Source organism: Perca flavescens, chromosome 17, assembly GCF_004354835.1.
Source record: "Perca flavescens isolate YP-PL-M2 chromosome 17, PFLA_1.0, whole genome shotgun sequence".
Lineage (NCBI taxonomy): Eukaryota > Metazoa > Chordata > Actinopteri > Perciformes > Percidae > Perca > Perca flavescens.
Genome location: NC_041347.1, coordinates 24812107 through 24830493, shown reverse-complemented (window position 1 = coordinate 24830493; position 18387 = coordinate 24812107). Strand labels below are relative to the sequence as shown.

Here is an 18387-nt window from a genome sequence, read left to right as displayed (position 1 = left end):
AACTCGTGGCGCATTCAGTTATTGTAAAATACCCTTTTCTCATCTGTTTTTGTCTTTTAACAGTAATTTACTGGTGAAAGAAGTTATTGTTCAAAGTGATTGTTATTACATTGTTAATAAATCATTTAAATTCCCCCCTTTTTTTTGTGCTGATCTGAAAATGTATCCGATTTGTGACTCATAACCGTGATCCGATCCAACTGTGAGTTTTGTGATCTGTTGCACCCCTATACAAAACCCTTCCAAATAATCAAAGTGATGTAAGGCAAAACAGGTTATTGAACTCGTGTCAATTCCTGATGATTGATAAGATATAAAGGAATGAAGTAATGCACAAATCATGAATTAATTCATGCATTAATTCATAATTAATGTACCCTTCCCGTAAAGTGTTATCATAACCTTTAGTTCAAGCCTGTGGCAGCAGTTCCAAATAATTATTTTAGTGCCATGCAATGAAAAATACCTTTTCACAAGTTCAGTGGGTGCATTTTCCAAAAGAATGCTTTAATTCTGAAAAATAAATTTTTTCCCCACAAAATTTACGCAATGTCTTTTAATATTATTTCTTAGATATGTAGGCTACATACCAAGAAAATTCATGAATATTAACTGAGATACCCCATTATGTTGTGAGCAGTAGGCATACATGTGCTGTTGGCAAAATTGTGTCTAATCTGTCTGTGTCTATGTCTGACCTTGGCAGGCACATGTTCACGTTAAAAAGCGTGTGCGTGCACTACTAAATCTGATCACCCTAGTCTGTTAAAATGGATATTTGCAAGCCTCCCAGTTTGGTAGCAAATCTATGCATGATTCCATGCTAAACCAGAGTTATTGCATTAGTTATGTTTTCCAGATTCTTGTCATTTATTGTACATGGTACCTTATATTTTCCAGTTTTCACCTCAGCAACCTCTGTTTTGCATATTCTAAGCTAGCCGTAAACCCCCATTTGGCTGCTACATTCCCAGTGTTAGCAAATGCTAGCTAGTCTGTTAACATGAATATTTGCAAGCCTCCAAGCACAGACGTCACACTTTTAAATCCTACCTGTTGCCTTTCACCATCCACTTATTTAACTGCTATCACATCCCTTGACATGCCATCTCCTTTTCCCTCTTTCTTTTTCTAGCTCCCCGACAGCTTTCTTGCTTTATCCATCTTTTTCCATAGACGACAACTCGCTACTCGTACCTGCTCGCTCAGCGCTCATGGCACCACCCCCCTATGGGGTCAAAGAACAGGCGAAGCAGAATATTTGTGAATGAATGTTTAAGAAGAAAAACTCAAAACAACTGAATAGTCTGTATGACACAACTTTATTGTTGTACTGACTAGAATTAGTGTGGACATGTATCTTACACTGAATTTATCAAGACAACAGTTACACATAGATTAGTTATTTTGAGTTGTATAAAAAACAAACTGCAAATTAACTAGCTATAATATGATCAAATATACTCAGAAAATAAGAGCAATCAGAAATAAAAGCCTGTTTGACATTTGATCTGCACTTGGGTTAAATTGAGTCCTCTGCAAGTGTTTTAGAATTTCTGGATAAATAATCATCTGTTTTTTGTAATAATTGAACCGTTAACATGACGTGTTTAAAATGTGTTTAAAAATGCAGTTCCACAACATCACGTGCTTCTGGCAACAGTAAAACAGGCTGCTCTGAATGTGCTCTTGAATGACTCAAACCATGCCAGTACTTAAATGGCTTCTTTATTTAGTAAAAAAAACCGGAACTTATGAACTCAGTCATAGTATCTGTATAGTCGTTGATTGAACTTGCAACAGGGTCACAGCTCACACAGCTCTAATGCTTTAATGTGACATGACACGGTGAGCTGGCAGAGTAGTTGTAATACATCTAATTTACCTTTAATCTCATGATGTATTTGCTTAGCCACAGTGTAGTTGAAATAACAAAGAGGAAACAAGGACTTGTGGCAGCTGTTTATATTTAGATGTTGTGATGTCAGTGTTTTCACTTCCATGATGCAGTAATGCCAAGTTCATATTATTAAAAAACGAAAGTTTAAAAGGTATTCTACACAAGTAAGCATGCAGAAAATGATGCAGAACAGAGAACATTATGGTGAAAAATAGAGAAGGATACACAGTGTGACGCCACATGTTTTGGTTGAGCCCCACCTTTCAAACCCCCAACACAGAAACATGCAGTACATTCAGAGAGCACAAAAGAATGTAAGAACATTGACTGAGCAAGTCCAGGGGCCTCATTTATAAAACTGTGCGGCAAATTTGCGTCAGAAGTGGCGTACGGATGAAACATAGGATGTGAGTACACACAGAAATATTCAAATTTCCTACGCTGGATTCCCTTTATGAATCACAATCGACTCTAAATGTGGCAGAGCTTTGTTTATTAGATAGTCAGTGAAAGGCACCAAATTAATATTCATCAATACTGACATCATGCGCGCAGTGGAAAACAAAGCAAAGGATTTTTACTCAATGTGAAGTTGTAGTTCTTGTTAGAGAAGTAGAAAAGAGGAAAATATGTTTGGGAGGCACAGTGTGGGCATTACTAATGCCACAGCCTCAGAGGTTGGACCATGGCCCAAATAAAAACGAACTGGTCCGATATTATTATTATTATTATTATTATTATTATTATTATTATTATAATAAGTTGATGCAAAAAAAACGCCTAGCGCTACCCTGAGAAAGTGTTTATGCCACGGGACACCGGAGTTGACCCCTGTTGAAGTGGGACTGGCACGGCGTGATTTCTCCCAGTGCTCCTCTGTAACGCTGGGTCCAAAACAGCACAGAGATCCAACAGGACACCTCAAGGAAGTCGGAACTGGCTATGAGGCCACTCGTCCTCGTTTGCCAGCAAGTCTTCCTGCTCTTGGTCTCCATTTGCCACATCTTCCAACAGTGCAAAACTAGCCATTGTGCGTCATTACGCATGACATGCCTTTACCCATTCATTGGATTGTATCTAAAAAGCTAAAGGTGTCGGAATTAATCTAATTGTAAATGACAAATTGTTTTGCGCAAGAAGCACGTAATTAGTAAAACGTTCTATTGCCCCTTTCACAATGGTTAAAACATGCTTTAGACCTGCAATAAAAACAAACATTTAAACAAAAATAAAACTATCTAAAGCCATAAAAATAAACACTGTATAAAACACTATGATACTGTAGGCTATAGGATGACCATATTAAAACGACGTGCTCCGCCAGACGGAGGCATCGAAAACAGCATCAGTCTATTTGTCCTGTTTGTCGTATTATTCATGAGAATAAATTCCATAACATGCCAATATAATTACAGAACATTTGAGTTTTCTTTGCAAATATTTCTTTGTTTGAATTTACGGTAGTATCTTGTCTGTTTTTCACTGCAGTTGGATCAAAAATGTATTTGTGTAGGACATTAATTGTAAGAATGGCTTTGTGAATTCTTCATATCATCAATAAAGGGATTATTTCGATTTGTTTAACATAATATTCTCAGATTCACACAGTTTCACGTGTTTCATCTATCTTTTTTCAAAACTTCACGCAGACAGCGTTTAATGGCGAGCCGAAAGAGGTCGCGGTGCTGTTTACGTTACACTTCCTCTTAGACAAGCAGGTACAACAGTTGTTTCTCTGCCCTGATGACTGACTGACACACAGGCTGAGCTTGCAAGGCACTTTTATTAAAGTTACTCTGAGTGAGCAGTGTTACCAGAATTTTTTAATTTTGATTCCCAATTAATGTGGAAAATAAAAGCTTTGTTTTTAATGTATTTTTATTGATGTTGAAATGGATTTTAAAACATATGGTATCGAAAAAAGTATCGTTAGGAACCTGCATCGAAACTGAAGTATCGAAATTGGCACCGGATCGAAAGATTTTGAACGATGCCCAGCCCTAGTCAGAGTGTCCGTGGAGGACTGCACATTTTCCTGTCAAGTTTGCCTTTTATAAATCCCAATTCTTGCGTAGAAAGCAGCGTACGTCTTCTTTTGTGTGTACACCACGTTTGTAAATAAAGCCACTGTTCTCATAATCATTTCACTTGAGCAACCGTGCATTTCAAAATACATGACTTTAAATTAGAAATTAGAAACGACTTGGAGCAGCCACTGGGTCAAAACAATTTAAACTTGAATGACAATATTTTGTAGATGAGGCATGCGTGAGAGAATTGCAGAGGACATAAAAGAGCAATTTTTCCACAACTGTGCAAAGCTGTGTTTATTAATGCAAAGCAGAGGTCAGGACAGCCTCATTAAAAGTAGTGAAATCTGTTTAATTTCTGCATCACTGCATGCTATGAACTGAATCCATCAGGAAAAGGAGGGGAAGCAGGTTCACCTAAACATACCGGTATGTAGCCAGGAGAGAGAGAGAGTAGGAAACTGGGAGCTTTTCCACTGGATACTTTACAAAATAAAACAAATTTCAAAATAAAACCACCACAAAGGTTTATGGTGATTTTGGCTGTCTTGACTTCTCAGCTGTGTAAAGAGCGAGACAGGCGATCAGGCACACAGAGCGAGACTGACGGACGGACAGACAGAAAGACGCATGCGCACAAAGAGAGGCATTATCGGAGTGCTACATAGTTTAAGAAATAATAATGCATCATATTTTATTTGTTACATTTTTATGAGTAGAATCTGAATATGCAACGTTCTCTGTCATGTAAATGTAGTAGTGCAATGTTTTCCTCGGAATTACAAGTACACAGTAAGGCAGTAGTTTACAGATAGTTGCATATTAAGTGCTTTGGGGTCCCTCTGTAAGTTATTTTAGAGTACAGTGGTTCTGGAGAAAGCTACAAGCTGCAATACAGGAGGCCAAGCAATCAGCCCATTCCAAACTGGCATGTTTTGAACTGGCACTGCACTAGTTAGATTAAAAACATGCTCATATAGATAAAACCGGTAGACCGGTAAAGACAGAGAAAACACGACGGAACAAGAGACATGTAACACAAGTTAAAACAATATTGTTATGGAAAGGGAAATATTGTATAAATTATAAGTTATAGTGAGTAAAGCAGGTTAAACGGGTGGGTTTTGAGGTGGGATTTGAATGATCATATGGTGTCAGATGTGTGGGGTCAGCCGTGGAGCTGAAAGCCCTCGCACCCATGGTGCTGAGGCATGCGGTGGGGTGGTTAGTACCAGCTTATGAGAATTGTGACATTATTAATATCATCTCCTCCAGCCCTATCCTCTTTGTCGTATTTGTTTTAAATCATTACGCTGTTGGCTTTGAGTAGGCGAATAGAGCCTCAGCATTGGCCCACTGACACCAGACTGACCCCTCACAGCGACGAGACGCCTGACTGGAGTCACTTGTTGATGGAGGAAGCTGTGACAGGAGGTGGAAATGATCAGTGTCAGAAACTCGCCTTCGCCATTCTCGTTTCTCTGTTATCTGTCAGCCTTCTCTGTTTCTGTTTCGGTGCCTCTTACTTTCTGTCTCATTGTGTCTCTGCCTCTCTGCTTGGTGATGCAGGGCGGGCCAGGTCACTGTGATTCAGGGCTGTAAGCCGGAGGAGGATTGAATCTATTTATAGTCTTGTCTGCTCTGGGCCACACTGACCCGAAGTCTCTGTCTGTTTTTCTGTATCTGTCAGTCTGTCATTTATTTATCTCATCACTTGGTCATCCTTTTATCCTGTCATACCTCCTCAGATAGGAAGACATTACCCTCCAGTGTTTAACAAGCTCTATCTTTCTGTAGTTCTCTTGAGGCAATGTCTTCAAGATGCTCACACACATACTTGTTTCTATATTTCTTGTTATCCATTTATTTTTCTTCCTTTTCTTGGGATAAGAACATAAAATAAATTTCCCGAACCAAACACTGATCCTGAGATGAAATGCAACTAACGATATATACATTATATATTTTGATATATTTGACATGATAACAAATGCCAATCTCAACATACTTGAGCTCAGAGTAATGTAATAGGATGTAATTTGTTCTAGCTTCACAAATGTGAAGATGTTCTGCTTTTCTTTGTCCTATACGATGTAAACTTAATATCTATTGTTTTGGTTGGTTTTTTGGGGTCTTTGGCAAGCGATTAGAGGGCATCACCTTTGGCTCAGAGAGAGAGAGAGAGAGAGAGAGAGAGAGAGAGAGAGAGAGAGAGAGAGAGAGAGAGAGAGAGAGAGAGAGAGAGAGAGAGAGAGAGAGAGAGAGAGAGAGAGAGAGAGAGAGAGAGAGAGAGGCTTTTAGTCTTCATTGACGTCTGGAAAGTCGCTAAGGGCTTTAAATGGAATTACTAGGTTATTTAATGGCTTTGTTCGAAAGAAAACGATGTGAACACACACACTTAAGCCACTGAAATGCACATAGATGATCATGATGAAGTTCTTTCAAATAGAGAAGCTGTTCTGTGTGTGCTAGTTGTGTCTAATCAGCAACTCATCATGCTAATATCCTGCTATGCTTACAGTGCAGGTTGCCAGGTCCAATCAGAAGATGGAAAACTGTACCGACCATGGTCTTTTGTTGAGGCAGCTTGTTCTCTGACAGTCCCTGGAGGACTTTGACGGAGCAGCAGACTGACATGCTGAATATTTAAAGCCTGGTAGTGGCAGTTATGACCTATGACATACAGGGCCCTATTTTAACGAGCTAAGCGCACGCCTTGAAGCACCTGGCGCAGGTGCGTTTAGGGCGTTTGCAAATCAAATTGTGCTAGTTTAACAGCGGAAAAAGGGGTCTGGCGCATCGTTCAAAAGGGGTGTACTTAGTGTCTTAATTAATTCATAGCTGTGTTCATTTGGGCGTAACATGCAATAAACCAATCAGAATGTCATCTCTTCTTTAATATCTTTAATAGCCAGGCGCATTTGTACCTTGACGCATTGCTTTTATGATGGCGGATTAGCTGCTTAATATTTTTAATTTTTAATCTTTTGCATGTTTGTGTGTGTGTGTAACAAGCATAGTGTGCACATGCTGTGGACGAGCCTAGGCACATTTTATTAACAATAATAATAATAAGAATAACTTATTTATAAAGCGCCTTTCATAAAACCCAAGGACACTTTACAGAAAGGAGGTTGTAGGCTCCAGGGGATGTAGCATTTTGGATAATGCGCTGTTAAAATAACAATGAAATGCTACGTTATTGAATTTAGACCAGCTTTAAAATGGTCAATGGTGCGATCATTTTCAGCTGCCTCAAGATAGCAATAAGTTATGATATATTTTCTATTCTTTCGAAATACTTAAAGAAAATATATCTGGTTGACAGGAAGTTTGATACTACTAAAAGTAGAAAAAGAAGCCATGTGTGTTAACTGCTACATTAAAGGTGCTCTAAGTGATGTGACGCGTTTTTTAGGCTACAGCCTTTTTCGTCATATACAGCAAACATCTCCTCACTATCCGCTAGCTGCCTGTCCCCTGAACACACTGTAAAAAAAACGCGGTCTCTGAAGACAGCTCAGGCTCCACAAATGGAAACAAAAACAATTTTTTTTTTTTTCACCTTTTTAATGCCAGATTCAGCAATAAAAGCTGCAGACAGTGCAGAGCAAAAATGCCACAACAATGACCACTTGTCAACAAATGGAAAACTATCAATGTCAAAGTGTTTTGGGCTGTTTGTGTGTTTACTCTCTGTGCTCAGTTAGTTGGCATTTATCGTAAATTATTATCTGTCTCTTTCCCTGCAGGCAGAAGTTAATTGATGTACATGGGGGGAGGGGGTATGGATCATTTTTCAAACAGTGGATGTGGGCTGAAAGAAGCCATCTATCCATCCACCCATTCATCCACTGCTCCAGTCTGTTCAGAGCTTCTAGATGAGATAGTAATAAGGGGGTGGGCTGGATGGATAAATGAATATGATGATGTGCCACGCCGTCGCTCATCACTCAATCAAATTGGGCCAAGTGCTGTGTTACTGTGCTTTTCGGAGCAGACCCTATGATATCACCGCATCTCTCCGGAAAGCTGTGCAAAGGGTATGTGAATGTGGGTGGGGATTGTAAAGGCAGGCAATGAGTTTGACTCTTTCACTTGAAATCCTACGAAGCAACTGAAAGAAACGTTGCCAAGGAACATTACACACCAGTTCTTCCTCCATGTATTTACAACTGTAGCCCACCACAGTGATAATGTGATCTACCATGGGGAAATTAGGCTATTAACAAAATTATTTTACTTTTAAAATAGTTTGAATGCTTTTACCTGGTATTCTGAATTGGTCACTTCTCAACTAATGTCCCAAACATTGTTGTTTTGGTTTGGCATTTAGAGACCAAGCTTTACACACACCCTGTAGCCACTGGTTCAGCCTGTTCAGTTTGGTGAAATTGTTTTAGAAAGTTGTTGATTCAACCTTCAACCCATTGTATTTCCTGAAGCTGAGCAATATCTGTTGAGGGCCCTAATGATGCTCTGTTACTCTAATATGTGATATTTGATCTTTAAGCTTGATGATCAACTTGTCCTTTGTGCTGATTTTATTGAAGAATATTTTTTTTTTCTATCATAAAAACTGCTATTTTTAACGGGGTTACCTTATGTATTTGACACCAATCAGCTTCTGTTAAGCTGCAGTCAATTTCTCTTGTTTCTGTTCTTTTCTATACAATATATCCCTTTGAAGCCTTTACATGTTCTCTCATCTCAGTCAGTTTCTAGTTTTTTTAAACTGCCACAACTGTTTGCCATCGCAAGCATAATAAAGCCATTATCTCAGGCCAGCATTAAAAAATAGCCCTATTTTTGCAGACTGATCCAACTTCTAAGAATACAAGCAGCTAAAATAGCCTGTTATGGCTCTGAGAAGAAGGTTGTGGAATGTCTGCATAGTGCTTTGATTTCTCATCCTCTGAACACAGGTCAGATTAAAGCGCGTGCGTCCGTGCGTGCGTCCGTGCGTGCGTGCGTGTGTGTGTGTGTGAGGTCCTAACAAAACCATACCGGATATTGAACTGAACAGGATAGGCCTACACGTCTGAAACATGCAGAATAGATACTGCAGCTGATTGGCTTAGCCCTTATGGGTCAGAGGTTTGGGGTCACACTTGGGATAGCATAGCACAACTCTCCCTGGGGTTTCCTGCAGGAGCTTGTTGGTGGTGAAGGATTTAATAGGAAAGCAATGCACCAACCTTTTCGCCGCTACTCATTTCAGAGTTAATCAACACCTCCTCCCTTTGGCGAATCTCTCAAGGCTACTAAAAAACAATCCTGAACGCAACAGTTCAGAACCAGCAGATTGAGATTTTTGATAAATATTGAGGTTTGTCTAATTAAGATACAGATAACATTAGCCACATGCTTGTAATGGTAGCTTTCCACAACAGACAGTACTATTAGATAAATAGTAATAAATTATTACTGAAGAGAGAGATCACTGATGTCAGTTATATATCACTGCCTCACTATAATCAGTGCCATGTTAAATACAGAAGTGTAATTTGACATATGTTTTAAATGCTTTGTATGCACACAAGACCACAAATTAGAAATTGACGTAGTAGTTTTACATTTTCCGCTGCCTCTAAGGGCCGCTCAGTGTTTGCTGTGAAGGAAGGAAGTATTTCCTTTTCATTCCAGAGTTTTTTTCCAGCCAGTCAGGGAGTTTGAACAAACTGAATCCTTCTCTAACCTCTGTACATATAACTCCATTAGGTTTCTCAAGTGTCTAAGTGTGGAATTTCTGGTTTTGACCATAACTGCTACTTACTGTACACCTCTAAGTGATTGACGGCTTTGCCACCAGAACTGCTAATGATTAGGATACCATGTGTTGACTTCCATTTGTATTTAACTTTGTGTACAACACTTTTTATTTTTGCTATCTAGTTTGCTGACTCACCAGGGTGGAACTTGTCACCATACATATTTTCTCCCAACAAGTTTTAACAAGCCTCTTCTCTTGTCTTGTCTTCTCTTCTCAATTTCTGAAAAGTCTTCGAAATAAACTGCAAATTAGTTCATGTTTCCATCAGCTGCTGTTGTGAAAATATATTCGAGGACATGATAAGATTAGATAATTACTCAAGCACTAATAACATTGTGACATTTCATTGCTGCTTTCCATCATAGATTGTGTTTATGCTATTTTAAGTAGTGTCTCTATTCGGACATTTTATAAATCAAACTATGAATCGATTAAAGGAGGACATAATCTGCAGATTACAATATATTAAAGATTATTACTAGTCGTAGCACTAACAGACACTGACACTGTTTTGGATGGGATTAGGGATGTTCAGTGTCTCTCCCCCTCTGACATGCACATGCGCGCACACACACACACACACACACACACACACACACACACACACACACACACACACACACACACACACACACACACACACTAAAATCAAATGCACATGTGTCCATGGAGGCAGCCCATCTGTCCACTGAGACCAGCAGCTGGTAGATCTCAGGAGTGTACAGTATGAACTTGACCTCTGACACTCATGAAACTGATGTCATCCATTGTATCTATCTACTGTATCTGTCCTACAACCAATCGGCCTGTCCTAAACATGCAGCTACACGCACACACACACACACACACACACACACACACACACACACACACACACACACACACACACACACATATCCTCCCCTTGCCATTAGAATCATTAACTGGATGCTGATTATATTAAGGCCGGACCCACAAGACTAATTTCACTAAGTGCAAAAAGTGTGTGTGTGTGTGTTTGTGTGTGCGCATGCGCACAGTATATAGATTTCTGTCAGTCCACTTGTGCAAGCTCATATTAGTTGACAGCCACTGTCTTGGCCTGTCTGGCTCGCCGTGTGTCTTACCTTTCTGACATCCTGTCTCTGCTGTCCCCTCCAGCTCTAGTCTATTTGATGTTGGTCATAAAATGGCAGGTTTAGAAGAAAAACATTGCTCTGAATTGGAGTAGGAGGAGCAGACGAGATTGGAGGGGGTGGGAATAAAGTGTGTTTGTGTTACAGTGGCACAGTTAAAAGAAAATGTTTAATCAATTCACATAGTAAGTAGTGCAGGCGTTTCTGAAATCCTTCCAAACAAGATATCAAGTTTTAATGGTTGCAAAAATCTTTGCTTTAGAAAAACTAAACAAATGATTTATTATTTATTAGCACTACATCTGTTAAAAATATGTAGAAGATGTTTCCAGAATGCAAGTTTCAAAAGTGCTATTGAACAACGTGAACTGCAGTCAGATTTAGAAAAATAATTTAGCCCTTCTGGTGGTGTGCTTTTATGTTTGCTTTGTGTTCTTCTGTGTCCACTCTCTGTGGGTTTCCAAGAACTTTTTTTTCCCCCTTGTGTTTTGGTCACTGTAACTCACATGTTGGACAAAAACAAAGTATCTTGCTTCTCTTCCTGGTAATGCACTTGTGTCCTTACTGTTTCCTCTCCCTCTTTTCTGTCCTCAGATCACCAGAAACTGGAGAGGGAGGCAAGAATCTGTCGTCTGCTGAAACATCCAAACATAGGTGAGTCATTTTTGAGAGTTTAGTGGATCAGTGGAACGGCTGTGTTAATTCAGAACAATGGGAAAAGAAGTAAAAAGCATGGGGTCTCCAGTTGTAGTAGTGGCTGTGACACACAGCTCGTGGAGGCAGTTAAGGTACAAAAACATTAAAGCCTGATTGCCGCAATTTGTGTCAAAACTCTCACTCATTCTCTGAGTCATAACTGTCAAATCTGAACACACGTGATACACTTATTTTTAGATTCAGTGTGGCTTACACTTTCTGAGGATATTATTACTATATGTCCATTGTGCATTAATCTACTAAGAAATCTTGGAAGAAAAGACTCTTTTTATAATATTATATTAGTATCAAACTAATTCAGTGATAGTTGTCTGCACCACCATGGGTACATTGCAAACAAGAACTGCTAATTTGCCAATTTGCCAAAATGTCCCTGTAGCAATAGATTGTCAGGTAGACACAAGGCTGTAAATATCTTTAAATGTCGTACATCTGTTATATACAAGTGTATCTAAGACTTGAGTTTCATGATATCTTTTACTACTGAAATTAACCCAGACAATAGGCAGTGGCCCCTTGAGAAAGAGGGAAATGGCAAAGTATCTTTGTGGCAGAACTGACAAGTGTTTTATCATACAGTTGTGTGCTGCCCAGTGCGTGCGCACGCGCACACACACACACACACACACACACACACACACACACACACACACACACACACACTCTCTCACTCTCTCTCTCTCAGGGTATGATAACAGCATAATCAGTATGGTTTCATATATTTTCTCTTTCTTCTGATTCGTGCTTCATCATCGTCTATTCTTCCTTTCTTTTCCTCCCTCGGCTGCTCTTTTCTCATCCTGTTCTCAAGGGGAGAGCTTGTCAAGTTTTCCTTTCTCTGAATATAAGCCATCTGAAGCAAGAAGAGAGTAATATCTAACATTTCCAAGCGTAATTTAAAGCATCTTCATCCAGCTTGACACAAGCAGGTTTTTATATCTAAATGAACATCCTGAGCTGCTGGTTAAATAAAGCTGTTGGTTAACAACTTCTCCTGTATGAAAAAATATGCTGATCGATGTTTCCTACCCACTTTTGTGCTTCTTTAACAGAAAGAAAACCTAAAAGGAAATTACCAGTATCACATTAATTATACATGATTAAAATATGGCAACCATTCTGTCAACTTTGTCATCCAAAAGCTGATTCCTGGTTGCCAACAGGCCAGGTGGCACTCAGGCTTTAGAAACCTACTGTCGATCCCTGGAGTGGATAATTTCAGATGGGCAGGGAAAACTGTGCTGCTAGAAAACCGGTATCCTCAGAGGACTATGTATCACTTGACCTAGTGTGTGTTTGTTATGATTGTGTAATAAAATACCATAAGAGCATTGTGATGACTTGTGTTAAGTGTGGTTCTTGTGCTTTGTTCCCACTGGCCAGTGATCAATGATGTATTGATTGTCTGCCACATCAACAATAAGTTATCATTTAAAGGTTACAAAATACACATTGTAGGTTTTCCTCAATAACAAGCTTTACACAATTGTCACAAGGTATTTGTATTTGTTAAATGATTTAGTTTATTTAAGTAACACATAAGTAAATTATTTGAATCATAAACAATAGCACAAATGTATGTTGCTTCAGCTTCACCTGTCCTTATTCAACAATTGGTAAAACTAAATTAAACGCATCAAGAGTTTCTGGAAGGTCGTCTTACCTAATGAACTGATTTCTGAGTCCCTTTCTCCTTCACTAGTACGACTCCATGACAGCATCTCAGAGGAAGGCTTCCATTACCTTGTCTTTGACCTGTAAGTAAATCCCATTAACACACACACACACACACACACACACACACACACACACACACACACACACACAGGTTCAAGCCAGAGTATTGCTCCAGGATTAATTGCTTCACCCAAGCAACAAGAAAGTTGACATTTTCTCAGCCGTATAGATCAGCTGAAAAGCACTGAGCTGCCATGATGGAAAGCTTCATTCTACTCTTAAATTGAACCCTATTTTAATAGTAATTGCACTAAGGTGTTTAATAATGAGAGTTTGTGACTGCAACTTCACCACAGTAATTTGTTACCACGTTTTTCACATGTATAATGTACATTAGCTGTACTCTCAGTGCTCACCATGTTTAGCCCACAAATAAAGATTATCGGAAGAGTTGAGAGCGGCAAGCTTCCTTTTTCATAGTATGAATGTGCCACTCGTGTAACATATACTATATTCTCTCATGGAAATGTTAGGACTGTCCCATGAAAAGAAATAGCATTTGTTATATAACGTTTTACGTATATTCCCCAACTCGAAGTGTATTTACAAAAAATTGTATTTTCTGATTTAAGTTCAGCCAAATTACCTAAAATAAACAGGTACAGTCATCTTGGAATATAACAATCATTAAGTTTTCATGAGTGTATAATCACCTGAAATTAAGAAGCTTTAAATGAGCCCTTCATATCTACTTAGGGAGCGGTCCTCTTCCACGGAACTCGGCATGATATTGCATCACCATGTTTCAGCAATAGCCCAGAACAGACAAACCAAACACTTAGAGAGGGCCTATCACATTTTTATGTTACCTGAAGGTCACCATAGGTTATACTACTTGCTTGGAAAGGAAGGGGTGAGAGGAGGGGGTAATCTGAAACCTCATTGCTCAATGCCACTAAATCCTACACACTGGTCCTCCAAAACAAAATGCCAGATGAAAAAAAGCCAAACTGGTATTTTTTTTCCATTTGTAAGAGCGATTTTTTTCATTTCATTGTTTTTGTGAACAGAAAGGAGAAATAACCAAATCTCTATTTTGTTTGTGTGTCTGTCTGCAGCGTCACTGGAGGAGAGCTGTTTGAGGACATTGTTGCTAGAGAGTATTACAGCGAGGCAGATGCCAGGTACAGTATCTCATCATGCTAACGTGTGAACATGTTATGTAGTCAATATTTAGTGTCACTAATACATTTTGGTGGTAAAATTCTATGCTGCCAAAGCAGTGACGTTGGGTTATGATAGCATGGCAAAATGCCATTTGCCAAATCTGTGTTAATGTACTTGGTGCTTTAGTAGCAGAAGCTATGCTTGTGGTCTGTGGCAGTCCTATGAGGTTCTTTATTTTTGAGTGTGTGACTCAGGGCTTTTAAATTTAATTCCATTAATAAATAATGACAAAGCTGTCCTAGGTTTTGAAACATTATTTAGGGCCTTTTGCCAGACGTTGCAGTTGTTTTTTGCACGGCAGCACATAACTTGCCTGGAGTGTGCAGGCTAAACCTTATCTAATGCTCTAGCAGATTTTGGTCCGTCATGTGGCATTGCAAAACGCAATTACATAAAATGATGCATGGTTCTGCTACACGGCTAGCAAAGCATAGACAAGTTTGTAGAAGGACTGCCAGGTAAACGTAAAGCAGACGATGAATCTACACCAAACTACCAAAACAAAAGCAAGACAATATGTAGTGGTGACCACAATTCAATATGAAAATATTTATATCTACAAAAGGGAGGCTGGGAGAAAAGGTTTGGAAACAAGTAGTCTATAGAATGGACAATTACATTTGGGATTAGTTCTCTTCTGATATCGATATGTACAGGTGATACTACACCAAAGGCTCCATTTGAGTTAGAAAGAATATAGAAAAGAAGAAGGAAAAGGCAATATAAGGTGAAGAGTATTTGAGACCGGGCAAGAGAGAAACCGTGCGGGGGTGTACGATGATAAAGTGAGTAAGGACAGCAGCAAAATAGTCTGATGGGCACTACAGTGTATTAGCTGCAGAAACGGGGAGGAGACTCAAACGTGGAATCAAGATGAAGCCTTTTGGGCATGTCAGGAACTTTTCTTTTGAGTCTGTCTCTTAGAGAGGACAGCACTCTCCCAAAAACTGTCTTTGTGCCCTGACCCTGACTTCACCTCTACTAATCAATTCACTTTCAACTCTATTTACTTTAAACAAAATAATTGTAATTTGAACGGCTCATCAGACCAGAAAAATTGTTGATATGTAAGCTTTTCCCAGTTCATAATTCATCTCAGTGTTTTGACCTTGCTGGCCACAGTTGAGAATACATTTACTTGTATTTATTTTGTTGGATTTCAGGGAGACTCAAATTTTTTTAATAATATGAATTCACCATTCAAAATGTACATAAACGGCCAATGATAAGGAAATTGTCGAGTTCAAATATTTAAAAATTCTCACTAAACGTTTTGTTACTCTCTGTCTGCACTCCATTGTCATCTAATTGAGCGTTTGTGAATTGACAGATGTGTCTCTTCTCTGTTTCTCATCCTCCTTCTGTCTCCTGCAGCCACTGCATCAATCAGATCCTGGAGAGCGTCAGTCACATCCACCAGCATGACATTGTGCACAGGGACCTCAAGGTGAGTTGTCATATACCAGTGGTGAATACTCTCTAGTTGTTCTACTATACACACACTCACACAGACATCAGTGTGACGTTGAGAACAACTGAAGAAATGAGCGTCATCCGTTCCTCTTTCCACCTGCTTTCTCTATTCCCCTCTTCCTCTACGTCGGTTCCCCCTCCCTTTTTCCCTTTATCCCCCTCTTTATTTTACTCTTTTTTTTTTTTTTTTTTTTTTTTTCCCCTCTCCTTATCTCCCCTCCTGCACTGCTGAGGAGTGACGTAAGCAGACCAGCTGCTATTAATAGCAGGTTGGTGGATGAGATGACGCAAAGTGACGATTTCCCTCGCAGCCAGTCTGTTCACCCCTAACAGAAACCAACAGCACATTGACCTCCTCATCTGTGTGATTTCATTTTAATAATAATTAGGTGAATGGAGACAGCAAAGCGAGCCAATATTGAAACACTTGGATAATTGCACATTTCTTTATTTGCCAGTTCAGAGTCCTAAACTTTATTAGTTTACTTAAAGTGGTCATATTATACAAATTTTCAGGTTCATAATTGTGTTTAGAGGTTGTACCAGAATAGGTTTACATGGTTTGATTTTCAAATATTTTTGTTGTACTACACATTGCTGCAGCTCCTCTTTTCACCCTGTATGTTGAGCTCTCTGTTTTAGCTACAGAGTGGGACATCTCACTTCTGTTGTATGAGGGCGTGCCATGCTTGCAGCTAGGCGAGCATTATAATGTGTTACAAAGTGACGCACGTTCATCACAGAATGTTTCAGGACTGGTACAGATCCCTGCACGGACCTTGGACAAAGAAAATTGCACCACTAGGTGGCGCTATAGCAGAGATACACGTTTGGCGCTATACTTCCCAAACCGTACATCACACATTAAAAATACACATATCCACGTGTTCCCTGAATTCAGCTGAATCTTGTGATATAGGCCACACCCATTTCCACCTAGACTATTATGCGCGTAAAATCACGATTTATCGTAATCCTACTTTTTCTAACTCCCCCTAGACCGTGCAACTGATCTGCACGAAACTTGTTAGGTACCATCTCCAGACCGACCTGACAAAAAGTTATCAAAAGAATCTTTATCAGATAAAAATTGCGCAAATTACGCGCGACCAAATTTGTGTAGCTAGCTACAAAAACGTCAACTTTGCCATATCTCATTGGCCACTAGGGGGCGCTACATGTCCCAAAAGTTTATATCTCATTAAAGGCTCATCCGATTTTTACGAAATTTTGAGGATATCATCGAGGGCCACTCTTTAGGCCACCCCTACAGTGGGGTACTGATTTGTCAAAGTGGGCGTGTCCTAAGGTACCCAGGTTTGGATTCATCACTTAAACTAATGTGAGCAACTTCAAATTTAAAGTGTAGATGTAGAATGGTTCATGGACCTCACATACCAAATATTACACATATGGACCACTAAGTGGTGCTATAATAACATCAAATGTGTTTTTGCCTATAACTCCCACATTACACAGCATATTAGAACACCTTACATCCACGTGTTCCTGGAATCAAGCTGAATCACAGGATATAGGCCACGGCCATTTCTGCTAACAAGTTTTTTTTTTTTTAAACTAACTTTTTCGAACTCCTCCTAGGCCATGCGACCATTCTCCACAAAACCTGGTACAAAACATCTCCAGATGGACGTGACAAAAAGTTATCAAAAGAATTTTGCTATGTTAAAGTATGCGCAATTTACAATCAAACAAATATTCATAGCTAGCCACAAAACACCTCACAGCCGTCGTGCTTTGGGTTCTCCTTTCGCGGGCTCCGCTGTCATGGGTTCCGCTTTCTTGGGCTCCGCGTGTCATCAGGGGCGACTCACGCCGGGGTGGCTTGGACCCCGTCATAACTGCTTGCAGTTCTAGTTCACTTTGTAAACCTATAACATGCACAAAAAGATATATATATATAACACAATAAAGGAAAGGGTAGAAGCCAAAAAGCATAATATGAGCACTTTAACAATCTGGTCTATTACTTTAATGTGACAGAGCAAAGTGAAACCATTACTCTAGGGAAAGTAGACAAACCTAATTGGATAATGAACAATCTGGTTTTGTGTGTGAATGGCCTAAATGGATTTTTAGCCTGCATATGAATATCGGTATCGAATAAACTTGGAAAGGGAAGAGCTTTAAAAAGACGATAATGATGATCGATGAGGAGGACAGAAACAAATAACCGGTATAGCCATTAATTTCCAAAAATACCAAATATATATGAATTTGGAGAAAATGTGTCTAAAATCCTCTACAAGACATCTGGAATATTTTTGGAGTATTTATATTGCCATTGCATTTAGCAAATGTTTTTGCCCGAATCAATTTACAGTAAGTGCATTATTTCCATGATGGCTTCAATGAAGAGCTGGAACAAGCTGATACAGATTATTTATCGAAACTGAGAATGAGTGCGAGTCTTCCAATTTTAAACCTGCAATAACTTAAACTCTGTTTTGTTTC

The 18387-nt window shown here is 39.3% G+C and overlaps 1 protein-coding gene across 13 annotated transcripts in view; it reads left to right on the top strand.

The window, feature by feature from the left end:
• Positions 1 to 18387, top strand: part of camk2g2 (calcium/calmodulin-dependent protein kinase (CaM kinase) II gamma 2) — a 61108-nt gene that overhangs the window by 15540 nt on the left and 27181 nt on the right. For all 13 annotated transcript variants that reach the window (XM_028604097.1, XM_028604093.1, XM_028604095.1 and 10 more), the window contains exons 3-6: positions 11413 to 11472; positions 13238 to 13292; positions 14331 to 14396; positions 15814 to 15886. In XM_028604097.1, coding sequence (XP_028459898.1) covers positions 11413 to 11472; positions 13238 to 13292; positions 14331 to 14396; positions 15814 to 15886 — 254 coding nt within the window. The remainder of the gene's footprint in view (positions 1 to 11412; positions 11473 to 13237; positions 13293 to 14330; positions 14397 to 15813; positions 15887 to 18387) is intronic.